Raw genomic sequence first — 22893 nt, forward strand, 5'->3', positions numbered from 1 at the left:
CTCGGACTCTAACTCATTAACTCTGAGCTGCAGATTTCCAGCTACTGACACTTGCTACAGACGTAGTCACGGAACCACAATGGGGTCCACCAGCTCCCACATGTTGCAGCTACAACACATCGCCTGGTCCTGAATTGCTTTAAGTAGATTATCAATTTGTATTTAATTTTACGACTGATCTTTAGTTTTCACTCTATAATTTTTTCAAAATAACTTTCAATTTTAAAACAAGTCAGAAAAGGTAGAAGAGAGAAATGCTCACCTACCAATCACTTACCTGTGACACCACACAGTGTTCACCTGATGCTGTAGGACTGCTGCAGCTTATCCGCCATCTCTCCAGCCTTGGTCTGCTCCTGCCCCCACTGAACTGTGGACGTAGTAAGGAAAACAAGACACAGCAATATCTCCTCTCCTCTCCTCCCCCCCAAGCCCCACCCCCACCCCCCACCCTTTATAAAGCTGGTAGCTGCTAACACAGAAATTCAAGGTAATAATAATAATAATCTTTGTCACCAGTAGGCTTACATTAACACTGCAATGACGTTACTGTGAAACGCCCCTAGTCACCACACTCCGGCGCCTGTTTGGGTACAGAGGGAGAATTCAGAAAGTCCAAATGACCTAATAGCACATCTTTCAGGACTTGTGGGAGGAAACCAGAGCACCCGGAGGAAACCCACGCAGATACGGAGAGAACGTGCAGTCTCTGCACACACAGTGACCCAAGCCTGGGACCCTGGTGCTGTGAAGAAACGGTGCTAACCACTATGCTACCATGCTGTCCCTGGGAAATGAATTATGAGTATATGAAGGAACGGTGAATAGTAACTCATTTATGTATTTCTTAGTTAGGAAACCAGCACAGAGATTTAAAGGTTGACTGGCTTGGTTTTGAGTTTAAAACAGTGTTAAGTGGATGTCTAAATACACTTTGACAAAGAGTCATTGGACTCGAAACGTTAGCTCTTTTCTCTCCCTGCAGATGCTGCCAGACTGGCTGAGATTTTCCAGCATTTTCTCTTTTGCTTCAGATTCCAGCATCGGCAGTAATTTGCTTTTGTCTAAATACATATTTTGGTACTCTAAAATTGTTGACTGTTGAACCAATAATGTTTTTCTATTGTGACGGTGATCTGCGGAGTGATTACCCCACACAGCCAGGCTGTGAATGAGCAGCAGGAGTTACCAACACTGAAGCTGCAGCCAGCATATGTCGGTTCACACTTTACATTTCCCCCCTGAAGTGGCGCAACCAATGGGCGCAGGCGCGCGGCCTTCTGGGAGTTGCAGTCAGGGGCCGCCGCTGCCGCGTGGACGAGGCGAGGGGCTGGACTACAACCCCCAGGCTTCACTGCGGCCGGCCGCGCATGCGCCCGGACGAGGAGCCACAGATACATGGGGGCGGCTCCAGGTGGAGGAGGCTGGTGGTGTCTCGGGTCCCTGATGTCGTTGCCAATGGTGACGGAGAGGGAGTGAGTGAGGGGCCTGGGAGGGAATGGAATAGAATTACCGCCGGAATCAGGATGATAATGGAAGAAAGTAAAGCGTGTTGTCGTGAGGTTGAAAAGTTTACTTTGAGCCTCCTTCGTGTTTGAGGAGCGGCTCCGGCTGGAGCTCCAGGTCAGGCATGTCGAGGGGCAGGTTCATCATAACCTTCATTAAAGGCAAAAACAAGCGAGGGAAGGAGGATGGCGCCCACGAAGAACAGAAACAGGTCTCCTGTGACTTCGGGGAGGAAGTTAGAAGAGGCGAGACTTCTACGTCGGTGTTAGGAATGACCTCCAGTGGAACAGGTGGGACTGCTTTCAGGTGTCTCTGTCAGCAATGTAAGAAGTCTTACAACACCAGCTTAAAGTCCAACATGTTTGTTTCAACACTAGCTTTCGGAGCACTGCTCCTTAGGTGCATGCAGCAATGGTAGCTATTCTCACCTTTCAGTGCCAATTTTGGCTCTGCGGTATTTAGGTTTAGGGCAAGCTACTGTATATTTCCTGAACCAGACTGGAGAATCATAGAATTCCTACAGTGCAGAAGGAGGCCATTGACTCTGAACCGACCCTCTGAAAGAACATCTTACCTAGGCCCACTTCCCCGCAAACCTGTGATACCACCTAATCCTTGGACGCCTTGGGGCAAATTAGCATAGCCAACCCACCTAACCAGCATCTTTCAACTGTGGGAGGAAACTGGGGCACCGGGAGGAAGTCCATGCAGACACTGGGAGAAAGTGCAAACTCCACCTAGACAGTCACTCAACGCCAGAATCGAATCTGAGTCCTTGGCGCTGTGAGGCAGCAGTGTTGAGTAGTGCAAAGACTGTGAACCAGGAGGTGCAAGCTAAAATAGTGAACTTGGTACCAGATCAGGTATAGAAAGCAAAACAAGACCAAGGAAAGCAACAAAGAAATACTGTATTTTTAATTCTCCAACAATAATTAAAATCTGATGAAATGGGACTCCGGGTTGTGGGTTCACATTCACAATCCAGAGACTTGAGCACAAAAATCAAAACTGACACCCCAGTGCAGGACTGAGGGGGTGCTACATTGGCAGTATGATGAGATGTTAAACTGAAGCCCTGCCTGCCCTTTGAGTGGGGATAAAACATTTCTGTGGCACTTTTTTTTTTGTTGAAGATGTAGGACAGCAGGGTGCACTGGCCAATGTTTATTCCTCAATCAACATCACAAAAAGGTGATTATTGGTGTTTGTGGGAATTTATTTGCAAATTAGCTGCCTTGTTTCCTATGTTACAACAGTGATCACACTTCAGAAGTAATCCATTGCCGTAAAGACTTTTTGGATGCCTGGGGTTGTGGAAGATGTTCTATAAAAACAAGTCTTTCTTTATAATCTAAGTTGACCCCTCTGTGCATGATTGAGGGTATGCTGCGTTATCTGAGGTGGTGTTTTTTGAGATGAGACTTGAACCAGAGGCCCTGACTTCCTTCTCACGTGGAGTAATGATTCCATAGTGCCAATTGAAAAGAGAACAGTTGTCTTTGGTATCCTGCAAAATATTTATCTATCAAGCCATAATACTAAAACAGAATGGACTAGATTTTGCTGTGAGAATAACAGTTCGGCTGCCAGTGTTCACCTTATTTATGTGAATATCGGACCAACCTCCAGTCATCACATGGAGCAACATGGGGTAATCAGGAAGTTGCTGTCCAAGGTTTGACCTTTTCCTCCTTGAGCTTTCCAAAAATGGCAACTCACCATTCTAAAGTATAGACTGGTGTGGTGTTCCAGTGTTTTCTTCAAATATAGGATAAACTTGGCAAAAATCTTTGGGCCTATCCATTCCAGTCTAAGTAAGTTTTTAACAGTGTAGTAGGTCTTACTTACTGCTCAACAACATCTCTTGTACTGAAAATTATCATTTGTAAATGTTCAATCCCATTTCATCAGATTTTAATTTTGGAGATTTAAAAATACATTCCTTTTCCTTTGTTGTTTTCCCTATCCTTGCTTCGTTTTCTGTGAGGGTGCTGTGTCATTTAGATATTTGATATGTTGTAGGGAAAAATCCCTTGTGCCAGTGCATTCAAGAGGTCGAGTCTCGAGGCAAGGTTCAAAGCGTTTTTACTGTATTGTACAAGTTCTGAAGTCCTTCAGGGAGACCCACGCAGCCAGCTCCTAACAATGGCTTGACCACGGTGATCTCTCCGATATGCAGACGAGGTTCAATATGTATAGAGAGTACAAGCATTTGCAAGATTTTTGCGGGCTTTTGTCATTTTACATTTGAATAGTACAGATAAATATTACAGATACATGATTTCCCAGGCTTCCTGACTCTGACGTCAATGTCTCGTTATCTGCTTGGTTTTAATAGGTGTTCCCTTGACTTACAATGGGTTCCCATTATCTCTATGCTGTACTTTGATTAGGTGTTGAGTGTGGTTCCTGGGTTAACCTGGGAATCTATTGTGTCAGCCTCCTGTTTGATAGGATTTGTGTCTGTGTGTAAAACTAATCTAATCAATATATTTAATCCTTAGGTTTCTTTTGCCTGCCTGGGTCATTTTGGTTTTACAACATTTCATTTTATAACATTTCATTTTATGTCTTAGTTTTAATCAAAATATATATATATATTTGCCCCACTGTCAGGGTCTTGAATCGCAGATATCCCGATCTTCTGGCCATGGTGCCGTTTTAAGATGCAGCTTCGTGCTGTTGCTAGGCAGATTATAGATTCTCCATTTTATTCGAAAAAGGTTCCTCAGCTGTGCAAAAATGGGATTCATCATAAATGGTGCCAATCAGTCCAATAAATGAAGAATGCTTTGATGATGTAAATATTAATACGAATCCAATATAACCTTAAAAAATGTCCTACTTCAGTCCCTCCTCTCGTCCGGGGGTCCCATTCATGGATGACCCCCCATGGACGATCTTCAGAGGTAAAGGGACCTGTATAGATGTCGTCCTTGCTGTTGTTCCTCTTTCCCCCATGGTGTGGTACAGTTCTTGCATCTGGATACTGGCAGTGGGTAGCGTTCTTGATACAATATTTGCACATATGACTTTAATACAAGTTAGTCCCAGGCAGAGTGTGAACAGGATGGCTATTACTAAAATTATGCCTTTCATGATGTATGCTCCCCAAACTGCGTTAAACAACCACCCTAACCACCCATCAGTCCCTGTGAGTCCCTGTTTAAAACTATCCAATTGTTTTTGTATCCTGGACATGGCTGCTGTTATGTTTAGTGTCTCGTCGTGTACATATGTGATGCATTTTTCTTTGATGATGGTGCATACCCCTCCTTGTCTGGCTAACTGATAGTCTACCGCATATCTTGTTTGTTGTGTGTATAGTCTGAGTTCCACGAGTTCTTGGTCAATTGCCCTTAGTGTTTGTAGGGTGCTGTTTCCTAGGATGGTCAGGCCACATATAAAGAAATTCCTATTCTTGGCGCTGACCACCCCTGCTGTGCCCCCTAGGGATAGTGTCCCCAGGAATCCATATCTCAATGAGGATCCCAATGCGACAGGGGTCTGCCAGTCGGCTCAGAATTCTGCACTGATGGCCCCATGTCACTATGCGTTTTTGGACATGCCCTTCGCTTGGGCATGGAACCGTGAGGGGTTTGATTGTCCCCACGGCAAAGAACCTTGGAGGCCTGTCTGTGGCCGTCATATATACATTTTTAAACAAAAACACATAACCCTCTTTAACCCGATAACATGCATTACCCCTGGGTCGTCTGACCCCATGGTTCCATGTTGTGGAACCTTTCTTCCCCCGGGACTGCCCACTCGATTGTACCTCTTGGTGAGAATCAAATGGGTATGTCCACGAGGCTGAGCTTACGTGGGTGCCGTTGCACTTGCCACACATGAGCTGCCTACCCGCGGTGACTGCAATGCATTTTTGTTGTTTGCAGTCACAAGTGAAGTGTCCTTCCCGGACCCAGCACTCCTGGAGGGCACAATGGGCCTCAGCGCACGAGTCATTTTTAGGGACAAAGGCATGCACGCATCCCCATCCCTTTCCCTTGAAACATTGTGCGTAGTCCCCATGTGTCTCTACCCGTTGGGGTCCCATCCCCCCTGAAATTCCCGGCTCAGTGAGCTCTACACATCTCCCTTGTATCCCTTGTTTGAAATGTCCAAAATGTTCCTTGCAGGGCGCCCCCGATGTGTCAATAGTAAACCGGTCTTGTGGGAGCCACCCTGGTGTTGCGATAAATAGAGAGTTTACCGATCGCGCTGAAGGGTAACAAGCGGTCCTATTCCCATAGATCTGCCGGTGTGTCCTCGGGAATAGGTTTTCTTCCACAATTGGTGGTTCTGCTCCCCTAAACCTCATGTGTTGGAGCGTATTTACAATGGTCATGGCTATCATTAAATGTATCTCTACTCCCATCTTGGTTTTTTTCTTTTTACAATAGTTACGATATATACAGAAAATAAACAAACAGGTGATTAAATTAAAGGTTATTGGTTTTGATGTCTTGATCGTAGGTCTGGTCCTGGTCCCTATGAGATTTGAACAATGAAAACAGTACCTTTAGTTTACTTGTCTTTATACAGCTTCAATTGGGTCCAGTGTTTCCAGATCCCCTGTCCCCTTATATCTATGCAGGCACAGGTGTCTCTGCTAATAATGACCTCATAAGGTCCGTGCCATCTCGGGGCAAATCCTGGTTTTGCAGGAAGCATTTTTGTTAAGACCCAGCTCCCGGCTTTTGGGACCTCTGGTAATGTTTCTGAGTCATCCTGTGTGTCAACCTGTGCCTGATTTGAAATTATGGACCGGCGCATCCCCTTTAATTGGGTGCTGAGGTCTCGGATGTACCGGTGGATCCAATCTTTTATCGGACCCACGTCTGTCCCACCTGTGATAATGTTTTCGGGTAAGTGCATTGCTCGCCCGGTCATCAGCTCGTATGGAGTGAAGCCGGTAGTTCGATTTGTGGTCGCTCTGAGCCTCATCAGAACAGCAGGTAGGACTTCTGTCCAATTTCTACCTGAGGATTGCATTGCTTTTGCTACAGTTACTTTTAGATACCGATTCATCCTCTCCACCATCCCGGAACTTTGTTGGTGGTAGGGGATGTGAAATTTCTGTTTTATTCCCAATAATTGGCAAATATTCTTCATAATGTTTCCTGTAAAATGTGTTCCCTGGTCCGAATCAACCTGAGTTGGCATACCCCATCGGGGAATAATTTTGGTTGCCAAGATCCTGGCTACCGTTGGAGCTGTACAATTGGTTGTGGGGAATGCTTCCACCCACCTGGTGAATTGGTCAACTATTACTAGGCAGTATGTTTTTCCGTGAGAGGGAGGCAATGGTCCTATAAAGTCCATTTGTATCTGTTCCCAGGGTCCCTTTGGTCTAGGTTGATATCCCATCTTTACTTTTATGGGTTTCCTTGGGTTGTGCTATGCACATATAGTGCATCTGTGGCAGTATGTAGCCACAGCTCGTCCTAGTCCTCTCCACCACCACTCTCTCCCCAGGCTATGTATCATTGCATCCCTGCCTGTGTGCGAGAGTCCGTGGCGTAGTTCTAATAATGTGGTCTGGATGCATCCTGGTGCCAATACCCAGTTATCTTTTCTCCAAACCCCATCTGTCCCTTTAACTGCGCCCAACTCCTCCCATCTATCTCGTTCTTGTTGGGGAATGTCCCTGTGTAATTTCTGTATGTCAATTTCCTCCTGTTCTACCACTATCGCTGCAAGGGGCAGGCTTTTAATATCGCTATTCTCCAATGCTTGTTGTGCCGTTGTGTCTGCGGCTTGGTTTCCTTTGAAATGAATCCACCCCGGGGTGTCCTTCCCTGGTTCCCGCTGGTGGGCTTTTATTTTGATTACTGCAGCCTCTTTAGGCTGTTCACTAGCTGCTAGCAGAGCCCTTATTCGCTGCTGATGTTTAATGGGGGTACCTTCTGTGGTAATGAACCCCCTTCTCCCCCATGCTGACATGTAGTCATGGACCACCCCGAACGCGTATTGGCTGTCCGTGTATACGTTTACGGTTTTCCCTGCTGCTAACCTCGAGGCTTGGGTGAGGGCAACTAATTCTGCTACCTGAGCGGACTGACCCCCGTCGATCCGTCCCGATTCTAGGGTTTTCAGGTTCTGGTCTACTACTGCCCACCCTGTCCTTGGTGCTCCGGATACATATTTGCGGGACCCATCCACATAGAGGGTCTCATCTGCTGTTGGAAGGGGTTCGTCCCTAATCTTCCCTCCCTCGCTATTGTTGTCAATTTCTCCGCAGCTGTGCGCTTCCCCAATATTTAAAATCCCTGCCGCGCGGTTTTCTCCCGTGTCCCTAATGATGGTGACTGACTTGTTAGGTGGTAGGAGTGTGGCCTCCCACCTTGCCCTTCTAATATTTGAGACTGTTTTAAGTTTGCCCGTGTTTAGCATTTCTACCATTGTGTTTCTTGTGTGTAACACAATCTCTCCTGTCATGACAATGGGCTCGCTTACCCTCACAGCCCATGCTGCATAATCTAGGGCGGCTATGCACCTGGGCATCCCGGTGACTACTGGTCCCTCAGCCGTTGAAAAATACCCTATGGGTCTCTTCCTATCCCCATGTGTCTGTGCCACTACGGCAGAATAGAAGCCGTCCTGGTTATCACAAAATATGTGGAACTCCTTACTTCCATCTGGCAGTCCTAGCCCTGGGGCTGAAACTAACCTAGCTTTCAATTCTGTATATGCTGCCTCTTGCTCCTGTCCCCACTCTATACGTTCTAAGGCTGGCTTCCCTCCCTTCACTAGTCTCTGGATTAGTTCCGCGATCTTTGCGACGTCAGGGATAAAACTCCTACTATAATTGAATAATCCTAAAACTTTCCGGACCCCTCTTACTGTAACTGTTCGCGGCATCTCTTTAATTGTGATTTTGCGATCTGCGGGCATTTCTTTAATTCCCTGGGAAATTAGGTGTCCTAAGTACAGGACCTGAGGTTTTGCAATTTGTGCCTTATGTGGGCTGACTCTCAGCCCGGCATCCGCCAATCCTTTTAATACAGAATACAGGGTTGCTTTGTGCCCTTCTTCTGTTTTGGACGCTATTAACACATCGTCCACATGCTGGAGGACCATATTGTCCTCATGCAATTTCACCCTACTCAGGATATCGCTCATTGTTCTGTGAAATATGTGGGAGGCGAGTCCATGTATACTGTTTTTCTCCCACAGTGAAAGCGAATTTATCTTGGGATTCTGTGTCCAGTGGAAGGGACCAGAACCCATTTGCTATGTCCAATACCCTGAAAATTTTGTGGTCTTGTGCCAATCCGTTTAAAATAGTCGAGGGGTTTGCCACAATGGGGTGTAATTTAGGTGTCACTTTGTTCAAACTTGTGTAATCGATGGTGAGTCAGTAGCTCCCATCAGGTTTTATAATTGGCCATGTGGGGGAATTAGTGGTGCTGGTGGTTTCTCTGAGGATTCCCTTTTTCTATCAGTCCCTTAACTATCCCTACCACTGCCTCTTGCGCTGCTTGCTTGATAGGGTATTGTCAGTGGGGCTTGTGTTCCGGTCCTGGGACTTTTATCGGCTCTGTGTCAGTTAGTCCGGTGTCTAATTTCATCCTGGCTCAGGCTTCGGGAATGGAAGCACAGATGGCTCCAAACCCTTTTCTCTCCTCATCCCAATCTCGGACCACAATGGTGGCTACCCCGATTGTCCCCAGGTGGCTTGCTAATGTCCCTATTTCGGTCTTCCTACCGTCCGGTTGTGGCCAAATTAGTTTCCCTCTCCCACAATCTATCAGCACCTGGTATTCCTTCATTAGGTCGTTTCCATGATTGTGCCCTCATTATTCTGACACATGTAAAATTGCATTGGAATGTACTTGTGGTTAATTTCTACTAATGTGGTCTCGCTAAGATAGGCGGGCATTCTCTATCCCCCTACCCCGGTTACGTATATCCTTTTGTTGGTTAGTGGCAAGGGTAGGTTTATAATTGATATTGCTGCTCCTGTATCTACTAACATGTGGCATTCCCTACCCCCCACCAAGGCTTCCACATATAGTCTATCCTCCTCTTTCCTGCTGTGAACGGGAGCTACGGGTTGGGAGATTTCGACCTGTGTTGGTCGATGCGTGGTGTGGACGGACACCTGCTTCTGTCGGGATTCACTGTCTTCTGTGGGCGTGGCTACACTAATCCTCTCCTGTCTCACAACTCCCTGGTTTTGGGTCCCTTGTAGTCACCCCTGTGAATTCTGGGGATGTGATGCCCCCGGGGTTGGTCTGTAGTGGTCTTGGGGTCTCCCATGTTTCCCCCAACATGTTGCCTCGGTATGCCCTGCTCTGTGGCAGTGGTCACAGCGGAGTCCGCCATCCTCGGGTTTCTCCCTGAATGGCGCTCCCTGCAGAATCTAGCCATATGCCCTGGCTGGCCACATGTGTAGCAGCTGAACCCGGTTCTCCCCTCACCTCCGTTATGGGGGGTCCCGGTCCTCTCTGGTCTGGGCTTTGTCTGGGCACCCTTCTTTTCTCTTATCCCGCTAGCCCACTCGACTAGCTCGTCATAGTCCTGGGATGCTATCACCCCCATCCTAAGGACTTCCTGGTGTGCCTCCGATAGCCCGTCCTTAAATGCTTGGATAAAAGCCCTGTCTCTCCTATCCACATTGACCTGTCCTGAACACTCCCTATATACTTGGAATAATCTTTCTCCAAACTCCGATGCACTTTCCCCCCGTCCTTGTCTGGTATTCGTGATCCTGCTCCAATTAGTGAGGGAGGTCCCTAAGACCCGTTGGACTTCTGTCTTGAATGCTGTGAAGGGTGCCTGCTGGGCGTCTATCTCAGCAGTTGCAGGAACAGCATGTGTCCACCTTCCTCCATTAGAGTCCTGTGCTGCTTGGGCCACTGGCCCTCCTGCCACTAGCCTCCATTTATCCGCTGGGCACGCTGCCCTGACCAGCTGGTGTATGTCCCTCAAATGTAATTGGTGCCCTACCCAGAGTGTATCTAGTTCGCCCCAAAATTGTGCTTCTGGGTTTTAACTTCCCCAGTGAGGCCATAATCTGCTGTCTTTCCCCTGGGGTAAAAGGCTTATAGGTCGCTTTCGGTTGTGCTGCCGTCCCTCCTCTGGTGACTGGCGCTAGATTATAATTTTTTATGTCTCCCTTTAATATGGGAGCTGTTGCTTCACTCTGCACTGACTCGTATGAGGGCAGAGGGTCCGTTTCCTCTGATCTCTGCTCTATCTCTGCAATGTAGTTTCTGTGTTCTAACTCTCTCACTCCCTCCTGCAATACCTTAATATGTCCTGTTTGTTTGTGTGTCTCCTCCATAGAGGCATTTACCTTCTCAATTAGTCCAGTTAACTGGGTCACCAATATTACTCCCATTACCTTTGTTTTATCCCGTTTTACTCTATCTACCCATTTTCTTTGATCTTCCAAAGTTTGTGATGCATTCCACCCGTTCCATTTCATCTTTTCAACAATCGCTTCTCTGGCTAACAAATACTTAAAAATGAGAGCTACTGCAGTTTCTCCCTTATCAACGTGGTCTGCCATTTTGCTGTCTACAGTCCTGCAACCCCCATATGCTGGTTCTAACAGTAAAAGTGCTCCAACGTTCTCTCCCTTATCTCCTTTTCACTGATACTGCTCCAGCACCGTCTGTATTGCTATAGGGTCTCGTAGTGGGGCCCCAGTGAGCCTCTTGCCCCTGTGCTTCCCCAACTATTCCTGACACCTCACGCTTGGTCTATTTTATGTTGTCTTATTGGGATGTGTGCTGGTCTTTAGTGGGTTTGTCGGCCCCTGTTCCCAGCCCCTTTAAGTACAACGCCTCCCGCTTGGCCACCACCCCCACTAGCAAGGCTGATCCATCACCCCAAAGAGGGAGTCTCAGCTCCCTGGCACCCTGCTATGGCTGTGGTGTTCCCTACAGACGAACAAGGTTATCAAACTCTGCCCGCGCCCCTAATGGACTCTCCGTCGTCGTGTCTCTTGGTCAGGATGGATCGGGTCCCCTTTTCCTCAACACTTACACATGCGTATTTGTTATCAAAGCCCCTGTTAAAATTAGTAACTGTGTCGACTCTGCGTTGTTCGCCTCTACAGAGTTGGTGTTGCTACCCGATTATACACTGTCCGTGCCTTGCTCCCTGAGTGCCTGTATCTCTCAGTGCCCGTTTCAACACCTAACCCTAGCGTGGGAGATTCCTCCTCTTAACGTCAGATTTAAGGTAGGGCACCTCGAGTCAAGAAGTCCCATGTCCTATAGCTTTGGCACAGACAGCGGTTTCATTTACAATCCTGGGTTAGTCACATCAATTAGTTCTGCATGCGGTTCTTATCCTTATATTTCCCGTTATCAAATACCCTAAAAACTGTTATCTTTACCTCTGGTTCTCTATTTCTCCTATTAAAAGTTTCACTTAAGGTTTTACTTACCTTTTTCCACGCGGTCGTCTTTGACCTACACCTCTTTAGCGCACGGTATCTCTGTCCGGCGTCCTCTTTTACTCAAAACATTCTCTGTACTATTTCAAAAAAACTTAGGCAAGATTATACAATTCTCCAGGACAATATTTAAAACAGACAAACCCTAACCCTGTAAAGGTACTTCACTTTGAACGGAGACTTGTACCTGTTCTTGGCTGCACTGGATTTTTATCAGATTCGTTTAAATTTGATCCCGGCTTCCAGACCGTGGCCACCAGTCAAGAAGTCAGATATCGAACCCTGCTCGCAGCGCCATTTATTGTAGGGAAAAATCCCTTGTGCCAGTGCATTCAAGAGGTTGAGTCTCAAGGCAAGGTTCAAAGCGTTTTTACTGTATTGTACAAGTTCTGAAGTCCTTCAGGGAGACCCACGCAGCCAGCTCCTAACAATGGCTTGACCACGGTGATCTCTCCGATATGCAGACGAGGTTCAATATTTATAGAGAGTACAAGCATTTGCAAGATTTTGGCGGGCTTTTGCCGTTTTACATTTGAATAGTACAGATAAATATTACAGATACTTGATTTCCCAGGCTTCCTGACTCTGACGTCAATGTCTCGTTATCTGCTTGGTTTTAATAGGTGTTCCCTTGACTTACAATGGGTTCCCATTATCTCTATGCTGTACTTTGATTAGGTGTTGAGTGTGGTTCCTGGGTTAACCTGGGAATCTATTGTGTCAGCCTCCTGTTTGATAGGATTTGTGTCTGTGTGTAAAACTAATCTAATCAATATATTTAATCCTTAGGTTTCTTTTGCCTGCCTGGGTCATTTTGGTTTTACAACATTTCATTTTATAACATTTCATTTTATGTCTTAGTTTTAATCAAAATATATATATATATTTGCCCCACTGTCAGGGTCTTGAATTGCAGATATCCCAATCTTCTGGCCATGATGCCGTTTTAAGATGCAGCTTCGTGCTGTTGCTCGGCAGATTATAGTTTCTCCATTTTGTTCGAAAAAGGTTTCTCAGCTGTGCAAAAATGAGATTCAAATGAATGCCCATCCCTTTACACCATAAATGGTGCCAATCAGTCCAATAAATGAAGAATGCTTTGATGATGTAAATAATATTAATACGAATCCAATATAGCCTTAAAAAATGTCCTACTTCAGATGGATTGTAGTTTGCTGTGCAAAATGCCAGAGAAACACTCCAGGTAAGTACAAAGTCTAATGAACAGTGTCACTTGTGACAAAATCTGGGCCATTATCTGCTCATTATCTCATTGCTGTTTGTAGCAGCTTGCTGTGTGCAAATTGCCTGCTGCATTCCCCTATATTACAAGGGTGACTGCATTTGAAAGTATTTCATTAGCTGTAAAGCATTTTGGGACGTGCTGAGATTATGCAAGATGCAATACAAATCTTTCATTTTACTTATTTCTCTTTTATTGAAATCCATTGTAAAAGCCAGTAATGGTCATTTTTTGTACTCACAATATGCTTGGCCACTTTGGAATCTCTTTATTATGGATATCATCCTGTGTTCACTCTGCTTTCTCTGTCATGTGTCTATGCCGGTAAGGAAATAAAAACAACACTGCTCTATTTTATAGAAACTGAATATTTCTTCATTTTGGAGTTTAGATTGTTGTAAATTATCTTGCGATTTTATAGATGTAATTTTACCTCCCCAGAAATTCTAGTCACCACTGAATGTCTATTGTTTATATATCTCTAAGTTTACAAACTGAATAATGTAAGCAACTTAATTCTAAAACCTTTCTCCAATTATGAAGAGGAAATGCTTAATTTCTTTCTCCAGATATGAATGGCATTTCGTTTCAGAAATCATCTTTCATAAATGGTATTTCACACATTGTTCCTTAGAAGAACATCCAGCCATCTATTTCATTTCAAACTCAAACTGTTCAAATAATTATCTTGTGATCATTTTTTTTGTTGAAATATCACTTTTTTTCTCTTACTGCCTTGTTTTTGTGACTTGCATGAAATATATTTAAAACAGATCACAAAATCATTGAAGGGTTGCAGCACAGAAGGGGACCATTTGGTTTATGGTGTCCATGTTGGTTCTTTGCAAGAGCACCTCACCTAGACCCATTCTTCCATCGCCCAGGATCTTATCCAATTCTCTTTTCCACAATTGAACCTGCCTCCACCACATTCTTGGATCACGTGTTCCAGATCCAAGGGTGCATAAAAATAGGATTTTCCTCGTGTTACCTTTTGAAAATCATTTGAAATTTCTGTCTTCTGATTCTCAACCCTTCTGCCAATGAGAACAATTTGTCCCCATCTACTCTGTCCAGGTCTTTCATAATTCTGAACACCTCTGTCAAATTTCCTCTCAACCTTTTTTCTGCACTCAGGAGAACAACTCCAACTTCTCCAATCCATCCACATAACTGAAGTCCCTTACCCCTTGATTGATTCTCAAACCGTTTTTGGACCATCTCTAAAGCCTTCATTCACATCTTCCTACGTATGGGGTCTAAAATTATGCACCATACTCCTGTTGAAGCAACACCAGTGTTTTATAAAGGTTCATCGTATCTTCCTTAATTTTATAAACTATGCTCCTATTTATAAAGTCCAGGATCCTATATGGCTGTTTAACCACTTTCTCAACGTTCCTTGCATTTTTCAATGATTTGTACACGTATACTCTCTGCTCTCTCTGTTCCTATACCCTCTTTAGAATTTTACCCTTTATTTTATATTGCATCAACTCGTTCTTGCTACCAAAACGTATCACTTCATCGATTGGGAAGAAAGCAAAGATTGAGAATTATTTTTTCTAATGTACCATGCAGAATAGTAGACGCAAAGCATTGAGGTACTTGTCTAAAAGGTTTCATACAATGGGCACTGAGGTCATGGGATGACATTTCACCGTCTCTTTGTACTCATCCATTTTTTCTCATTTCCTTCATGCAGAACAGTGTAGCATCTTTCACATGGATCATTTTTTATCATCAAAGTGAAGTTTCTGTCAGTTGTACAAAATTTATTTTTCTCCCTTTCTCCTGTGCCTTAAAAAAACAATAAGAAGTCTTACAACACCAGGTTAAAGTCCAACAGGTTTGTTTCAAACACGAGCTTTCGGAGCACGGCTCCTTCTTCAGGTGAATGTCTTCACAACTGATAGTTATGCACTCTGAATTCACCTGAAGAAGGAGCCGTGCTCCGAAAGCTCGTGTTTGAAACAAACCTGTTGGACTTTAACCTGGTGTTGTAAGACTTCTTACTGTGCTCACCCCAGTCCAACGCCGGCATCTCCACATCATGGCTACCATTAAAAAAACAAGAACAAGAATTTTGCTTTCATTTGGTTTGATGTTTCATGTCTTTGTGTATGCAGCGATGGGCTACATATCTCTTGCTTCTCTTTCCTTTTTTATTTGTGCTGTAAGCTTTTACATCAATCATTATCATGTGCTGATGTGAATGCTGAGGATCTTGCCTGTGTTCAGCCCTTGCTGTGTCGACAGACTTGTAAAACTTCAAGGAAAAAGAAGCAACTGAATAGCAATATCTTGGTTCAGTTTCATCAGTCTGTTCTGTTTTGCACCAAGGTGAACTTTCACAAAAGCTATGTTGCATGGAGGTGCACTCCATTTCACTGAAGGAAGATACAGTTTCTTGTTTTAATTTTAAACAGGAGCCGGGATTCAGTGCTCATGAGGTGACTTGGTGAACTTATCTGGAGAAGTCATTGTGCCTGACCAGTGAACAAGCCAAATTTCAGTATCTTTATTGACATGACTCACGTGAGGTGCCTTTATGACTGATAGTTATGCACTCTGACAGAAGCTGGATTTCTGATCATCTTTGGTCCCAGGTGATCAATTGCTTGAGCTAGACAGTAGTGGTTTGCTGTTAATTTTATATTAATGAAGCAATTCAGTAAGTAAGCAGGTTGTTTAAATCCTGTTTAAATTTTGACAAATTTGGCACCAGTTAGAACATTACACATGTGTAGCTGTTGGGAGACTCCCAAGGATACATTTCAACTGAAACAGAGTCCCGTGTTGTGCACGTCGGGTGTTTTCCAGCACGGGCAGCGCCAAGAAAAACCCAGCTATCGAACAGGACTCCTCTTCATTTCTGGGCCTCGGCAAGGAATGCCCCACCTCCACTAATGTGCTCCTCCACTAACTAGCTCAGCTCGATCCTGATCTTCCCCCCCCCCCCCCCCCCCCCCCCCCCCTCCCCCCACTGTGGCCTCTGGACCCCTCCCCCAATTCGCTTGTAAGGGGGTCATCGTGCCCCTGCACTCCACCTTGTAAGGGCAGGGCATCCCTGGACCTAATCCCCAGCATGGGCAGAATGGGCACCTTGGCATTACTAGCCTAGCACCTCGCGTGAGATTTACCAGCTGCAGCGCATCCTGAGTCGGTGCAGCTGTTTTTGACTTTGCCATATACCTCAAAAGTACTCTATTGGATGTAAATTTTTGGATGATCTAGAGTTTGTGGAATGGGTTGTATAAATGCAAGCATTTTTAAACTTGGGTAAAATTCTTGAATTGTGACTCAACCTGAGTCTATAGTGGCAAGAGAGTCTCCATTGAGATAATATTCTTTCATTTTAGTCAAATCTGTTTGTGCGGTTTGGGCTCTGTTTGAGCGATTAAATATTTGGAGAGAACAGGGTTCCTCCTTACCTTGTTCTTTAATTTTTGTATTTCTAATTGTTGAGTTTGGAGATCTAGGTGCTTTGATTGCTGCCCTAATCAGGCTAGTTAAAGTTCCATCCAAACAATGTAAACAGACTTTCACAATTTGTCAGACTGGTGACTACAGTGTAAATTGTCTCCTGTAGATATGGACGGTTAATACAAAGTCACATTTACTTGGTGAATCATCTGGGACCACTCCTGCTAATGTGGGCAAGGTAACATGCCGCTAATGTCACAAACTATTGATGGTGGTGACCTAATCTAAGGTGGCAGACCTTGCACCAAGTAGCAATGGAAGAAACAGTTTGAATTCCTGATTGGGGTATTTTGAATTATAGGCATCCAGTCAAATACCTTATTCAAGGAGATGTCAGAGATAATCCTTGTATAAAGGGGGCACCTGTTTTACTTTGAAAGCCAGAGATCAGTAGCTCATAGGATGTTGATCATTTAAACTACTATTAGTTGAAACAGTAGGTGGGATCCAGATTGTGACGTCTCGTGAGATCTAGTTAGATCTTGCGAGGCGTAGTGAGCCGGGTAAATCTCACACGAGGTCTCTCGCGTGTCATGTCCAGAATCGGGCGCAGTGAGGCTGTTAGATTTTGCACATGGAGTACAAGAACAAGGAGGCTAGGTTGAATTTGTATAAGATACTGGTCAACCTCAGCTGGAATATTACATCCAGTTCTTGGGGCCACGCTTCGGGCAAGGTGTGCAGTCATTAGAGAGAGTGCAGAAAGGATTCATCGGAATGCTTCCAGGGAAGAGGAACTTCATCTGTGAAGATAGATTGGAGAAGTTGGGATTGGTTTCCTTGAAGAGAAGGCTGAGAGGAGATTTGATGAAGGTATTTAAAATCATGAGGTTTCTGGACAGAGTAGATGGGGAGAAACTGTTCCCATTCGTTAAAGGATCAGAAACGAGAGGGCACAGATTTAAAGTAGTCGGCATGTGAGGAAAATCATTCTCTCATCCAAGTGGTTTGGGTCTGGAATGCACGGCCTGAGGTTGTGATGGAGGCAGGTTCAATTGAAGCATTCAAAAGGGAATTGGACTTATCTGAAAAGGAAGAATGTGCAGGGTTACAAGGAGAAGGTGAGGAATGGTTCTGGGTGAATTGCCCATTTGGAGAGCTGGTGCAGACATGATGGCTTCCTTCTGTGCTATCTCAATTCTGTAATTTTGTCCATAGCTAACTTCCAAACGTAATTGGACAGGGATAATTCAGTGTATGTGTGTGCAGCAAGCAGCTTTAAAACTTGTGATCATGATAGAAAAAAATATTTGACTTGATGAAATATTAACATTTTTGACAAAGAAGTTATTTTATAATTGCTTTCTTTCATAAGGAATGTAATTTCAGTCCAGAACTCAAGTTTGATGTACTCAGTGACCATTATATACTTTCAGCTGATGTTTGCTCATTTAATACAATTGGGGTTGCATGGTGGCACAATGGTTAGTACTGTTGCCTCACAGCGCCAGAGACCTGGGTTCAAATCTGGCCTTGGTGTCCCAATGTTCCAAGTTCCTCCCACAATCCAAAGATGTGCAGGTTTGGTGGACTAGCAATGATAAAATTACCCCTTAGTGTCCAGGGATGTGCAGGTTATGTACAGATATGTGGATAGGGCGGGGGAGTGGGGCTTAGTAGGGTACTCTTTCAGAGAGTTGGTACAGACCAGATAGGCTGAAATGATTGACCAAATTGAAGAAACCATGTCGGAGTCTGTATAGGATTGTTTTTTTGAAAAATATTTTTATTCTCCATTTTCACATTTTCTTCAGAATTTACCCCCACCAACAAACAGTAAACAGTAACGAATACAGTGTCAATCCCCCTACCAACAACGATCCCATCCTCCCACCACCACCCAAATAACGGCCCACCTGACAATATAAGCATCAAATAAAACTAAACCTCCTAAGGAGGAAAAAAGAAAAAGGAATCACCCCTGGTCACTGTTGACACATATAGACCACTCCCCCTCCCTAATATTCAATGTCATCCAATCCCCAAAAGAGTACTCTGAATGGCACCCATGAATTGTAGACACCCCCCCCCCCCCACACCCCTCCCAGACTCCTCCTCCTCCACTTCCTCTTGTAAACTCCTCCTCCCAACCTCTGTTCCTTCCCCCAACTTTTCACCCCATCTAGACTCACCGAAACCTGTTCTACCAGGCTCTGATGGCCACAGCCCCTCGCCCCACCTCACTCACGTTCACTGGCCAGCTTGAACCGGCCAGCGTGGAGGCCCCCGCCTGGGTCTCCTTCCTTCTTGCCCGGTCCCAGGAAAACCAAGAAATCCCCTTTAGCACACAACCCCAGCATACACACCCAAGCCCCAAAGAACCATCATTGCAAATGAAAGTCCCAACTCTTCTCTTGTCCAAATGTACAGCGTCGACTCATTTAGTACATACACCAACACGCAGTGAAAAAATAAAGTTACATGAGGCTACATCGGTACACGACCTGCCTTCAGTTCAGTTCCATTTCTCAATTCTGCCACAGTCCTTCTGTCTTCGCAAACTCTTCCACCGCTTCCGCAGTCCCAAAATTTTTATTATTTTTTATAAATTTAGAGTACCCAATTCCTTTTTTCCAATTAGGGGGCAATTTACCGTGGCCAATCCACCTACCCTGCACATCTTTGGGTTGTGGGGATGAAACCCACGCAAACACGGGGCGAAAGAGCAAACTCCACACGGGCAGTGACCCAGAGCCGGGATCGAACCTGGGACCTCGGCGTCATGAGGCAGCAGGGCTAACCCACTACGCCACCATGCTGCTCTCTCCGCAGTCCCAAAATAAAAGTCCTTGAATTTGTAGGTCACCCTCAACTTAGCTGGATGTGCTATGCCGCGCTGCACCTTGCTGATGTACAGTGCCTTCTTCACCTGGTTAAAGGCAGCCTGCCTCCTCGCCAGCTCCACCATAAAGTCCTGGTATATGTGTATACCAGCTCCAGCCCATTGCACCACCCTCTTCTGCTTTGTCCAGCACAGGACTTTCTCCTGCTCGCTGTACGTACGGAAACACAGTTACTACTCTTGGCGGCTCACTCGCCTTTGGTATAGGCCTCCACGACCGATGAGCCCAATCCAGTTCGTATCGAGAGGGATCATCCCCCTCCCCCAATAGCTCCGTCAACACCGTGGCAAAACACTCCGGCCTCGGGCCTTCCACCCCTTCGGGCAGACCCACGATCCTCCGATTCTGCCGCCTGGATCTGTTTTCCAGGTCTTCAGTTATGGCTCGCAGACCCTTGTTGGTCTCTGTCACCTTCCGCAACTCCTTCCCCATCAAGGCAAGTTGATCACTGTGCTGCGATAATACCTCTTCCACTTCCTTTAGTGTCTCACCTTGTTCCCGCACCTCCGCCGCTGCGCTTGATACCGCTGCCCTCACTGAGGCAATCACCTTCCCCCTTTCAATACTGCCACCATCTACTTCTTCATTGCTTCCATGTGCTTTGTGAACTGTTTTTCAAGTTCCACAACCATCACTTGGTAATTTATTCTGCTGTGAGGGATGCGGCCTCCCCTGGTGCTCCAGCCTCCGCTTTCCTTACAGCTCCTGCGCTGACTTTTCCACTCACTGGCGGACTTTCATTAACCCCCTTTTTCACAGCCGTTTTTTTCCCAAGCTTAGACATTTCTCCCTGTGCCTTCTTGCAGTTTTTTCAGCCTCCGTTGCCCCTGGGACCGGGCGTTTAAACCCCAAAATTTCTATTCCTGAGCAGGAGCCCTCCAGTGTGCTGCCTCCTGCCCGCCCTCACCGGAAGTCCCCTCTGTATAGGATTGTTAACTGAAGTAAACTTTGTGAAATTTACTGAATTAACAGTAGAGGGCTCTAGGGCTAAATTTAAAAACTGGTGAAACTCACAGCACTCAACATTATTAGAGCAAATTGAACAGCAACCTCTGATGACTTGTGCACATGTACCTTACACAGAGACTCTGCATTGAAACACAGGGTAAATTGCAGGTACTTGCATGATATATGCCCACTAAACTTGTCAGGAAAAGTTGGGGCTTGCCTGTTGAAGTATAAGTGAAATTTTAGCAGTGTGATAAATCTTAATTATTACCAAACCGTTTCTCTGGCACTGAAAATTAACTTTGCAAATATGAAATGTCATCCTTCAGATTTTAAATATGATTCGATCTAATTTACTTACTTTTGTCTTTTTCTCTCGCTCTTAATTCAACCTTTCTTCCCTCTTGATTTCTCTTTTTGCACCTGATTTTTGCATCCTTAAATTTTCTCACCTTCAATCCACCCTATTTCTATTTTCCAACCCATAAATCTCATTAGTTAAGGAAATACTCTATTCACTCACATCCATATTGCTCGCTTGCCCTCATTGCTGTTATCAGCTTGTACTTTCAGCGGTTTTGTGGGCAAAAATATTTTGAACTGGGAGGTGCAGGGGCAAGTCTAACAATCAGCAGATGCTGTCAGATGGCCTGCTGCAGCACATTCTAACCCGTTCGATGGAAACATAAAGTTATTAATGCACACCTTACTAACAAGTTCAGGAGTTTTTTTTTAAAAGACATGAGTTAGAAATCTCGAATTTGTTGGTCAGTTTAAAGCAGGATAAAGAGACGAGCACTCTGTGGATTAAATTCCAGAGCTTGGGGCCAAGGCTGCTAAAGTGAAGATTAGATGAATGAGCTGTGATATCATGTATATTTTATAATCTACAAAGTTATGCTGCATTGTATAGATGTCCCTATCACCATGGGGATCTTAAATATCATTTGAACTTTGAACAACAGTGCACATAGGTTTTGAAGTTGTTTCAGTGTTGCTCCACTGCTTTAAATCCATTGTATAAAACAACTGGAGTGAATTCAGAGCATCATTAGCCTTGAATCATAGAATCCCTACAGTGCAGAAGGAGGCCATTTGACCCATCGAATCTGCACTGGCCCTTGAAAAGAGCACCCTACTTAAGCCTGCTCCTCCACCCTATCCCCGTAACCCAGTAGTCCCACCTAATATATTGGACACTTGAGGGGCAATTTCGCATGGCTAATCCATCTATCCTGCACATCTTTACACTGTGGGAGAAAACCCATGTAGACACTGAGAGAAAGTGCAAACTCCACACAGTCACCCGTGGCTGGAATTGAACCCAGGTCCCTGGAGCTGTAAAATGGCAATGCCAACCACTGTGCCTCTGTGCCACTGTGCTTCCAGTAGAAGCAGCTTTAAAAAAAAGACGTACTTGTTCATATTTTTAATGCCCATGCTGCATGGAATATTCTTTTTACATTATAACTGTGGTTAATGTAGAAATCTTTAATATATAGATTTTGTTTGGTGCAGTAATGTGATTAAAAGAACTTGGGTTGAACTATCCAGATTATAGGTGCGATTTACCAGCCTCGTCCTGCAAGAATCGGAACCATGGAATCCTCAACATCAACTCTGGACCCCATGAAGTCTTATGGCTACAGGTTAAACATGGGCAAGGAAACCTCCTGCTGATTACCAGAAGGCTGTGGAGGTCAAATCCCTGAGTGTCTTTTAAGAAAGAGATAGATAGGTTCTTGATTAATAAGGGGATCAGGGGTAATTGGTAGATTACAGGAGAATGGGGATCAGAAACACATCAGCCATGATTGAAAGACGTAATGAAATGAAATGAAAATTGCTTATTGTCACGAGTAGGCTTCAATGAAGTTACTGTGAAAAGCCCCTAGTCGCCACATTCCGTCGCCTGTCTGGGGCGGCTGGTACGGGAATTGAACCGTGCTGCTGGCCTGAGTTAGAAATCTCGAATTTGTTGGTCAGTTTAAAGCACCCACTGTTATAAAAGAGTCCAATAGGGTGGTGGAAACTATTTACATACAGGTTGTTTAAAAAATACAGGTTGTTTAAATTTTAAGAAAGAGATTACAAATTTAGACAGTCGGGCGCCTTGATCCGTCTTTGCGGGCGACAAAGTTGTGGTGTTGATTCCGGCGTCGGTTCGGTCGTCGGGGACTCCGTGAGCGTGTCGCCCTCATCTTCATCCATGGGTGGGACCAAGGGGAGGACGGATCGTCCTGGAGTGGGGGCTGTGGTGGGGTGCGCCGGGGGGAGGGAGGGTGGTGCTGGGGCGGGGGGGGGGGGGGGGGGGGGGGGACTCAGCTGGTGCCAGGTCCTGGAGGGAGACTGTGTCGGGTAGGCGTACTGTGGGTTCGTGTGGAGTAGCTGTACCCTCACAACCAACAGGTCCGCCTTGTGGAGGCGCACGTGCTTGTGGAGGAGAACGGGTC

General features: G+C 45.3%; 1 protein-coding gene across 1 annotated transcript in view; it reads left to right on the forward strand.

Moving 5' to 3' along the window:
* The first annotated feature begins 1409 nt into the window (after positions 1–1409).
* Positions 1410–22893, forward strand: part of slc12a4 (solute carrier family 12 member 4) — a 216504-nt gene continuing 195020 nt past the window's right edge. Inside the window, exon 1 of the mRNA XM_038806749.1 lies at positions 1410–1796. Within this exon, the coding sequence (XP_038662677.1) occupies positions 1631–1796 (166 nt within the window). The 5' untranslated portion in view covers positions 1410–1630. The remainder of the gene's footprint in view (positions 1797–22893) is intronic.

Source organism: Scyliorhinus canicula, chromosome 9 (genome assembly GCF_902713615.1).
Source record: "Scyliorhinus canicula chromosome 9, sScyCan1.1, whole genome shotgun sequence".
NCBI classification, from domain to species: domain Eukaryota; kingdom Metazoa; phylum Chordata; class Chondrichthyes; order Carcharhiniformes; family Scyliorhinidae; genus Scyliorhinus; species Scyliorhinus canicula.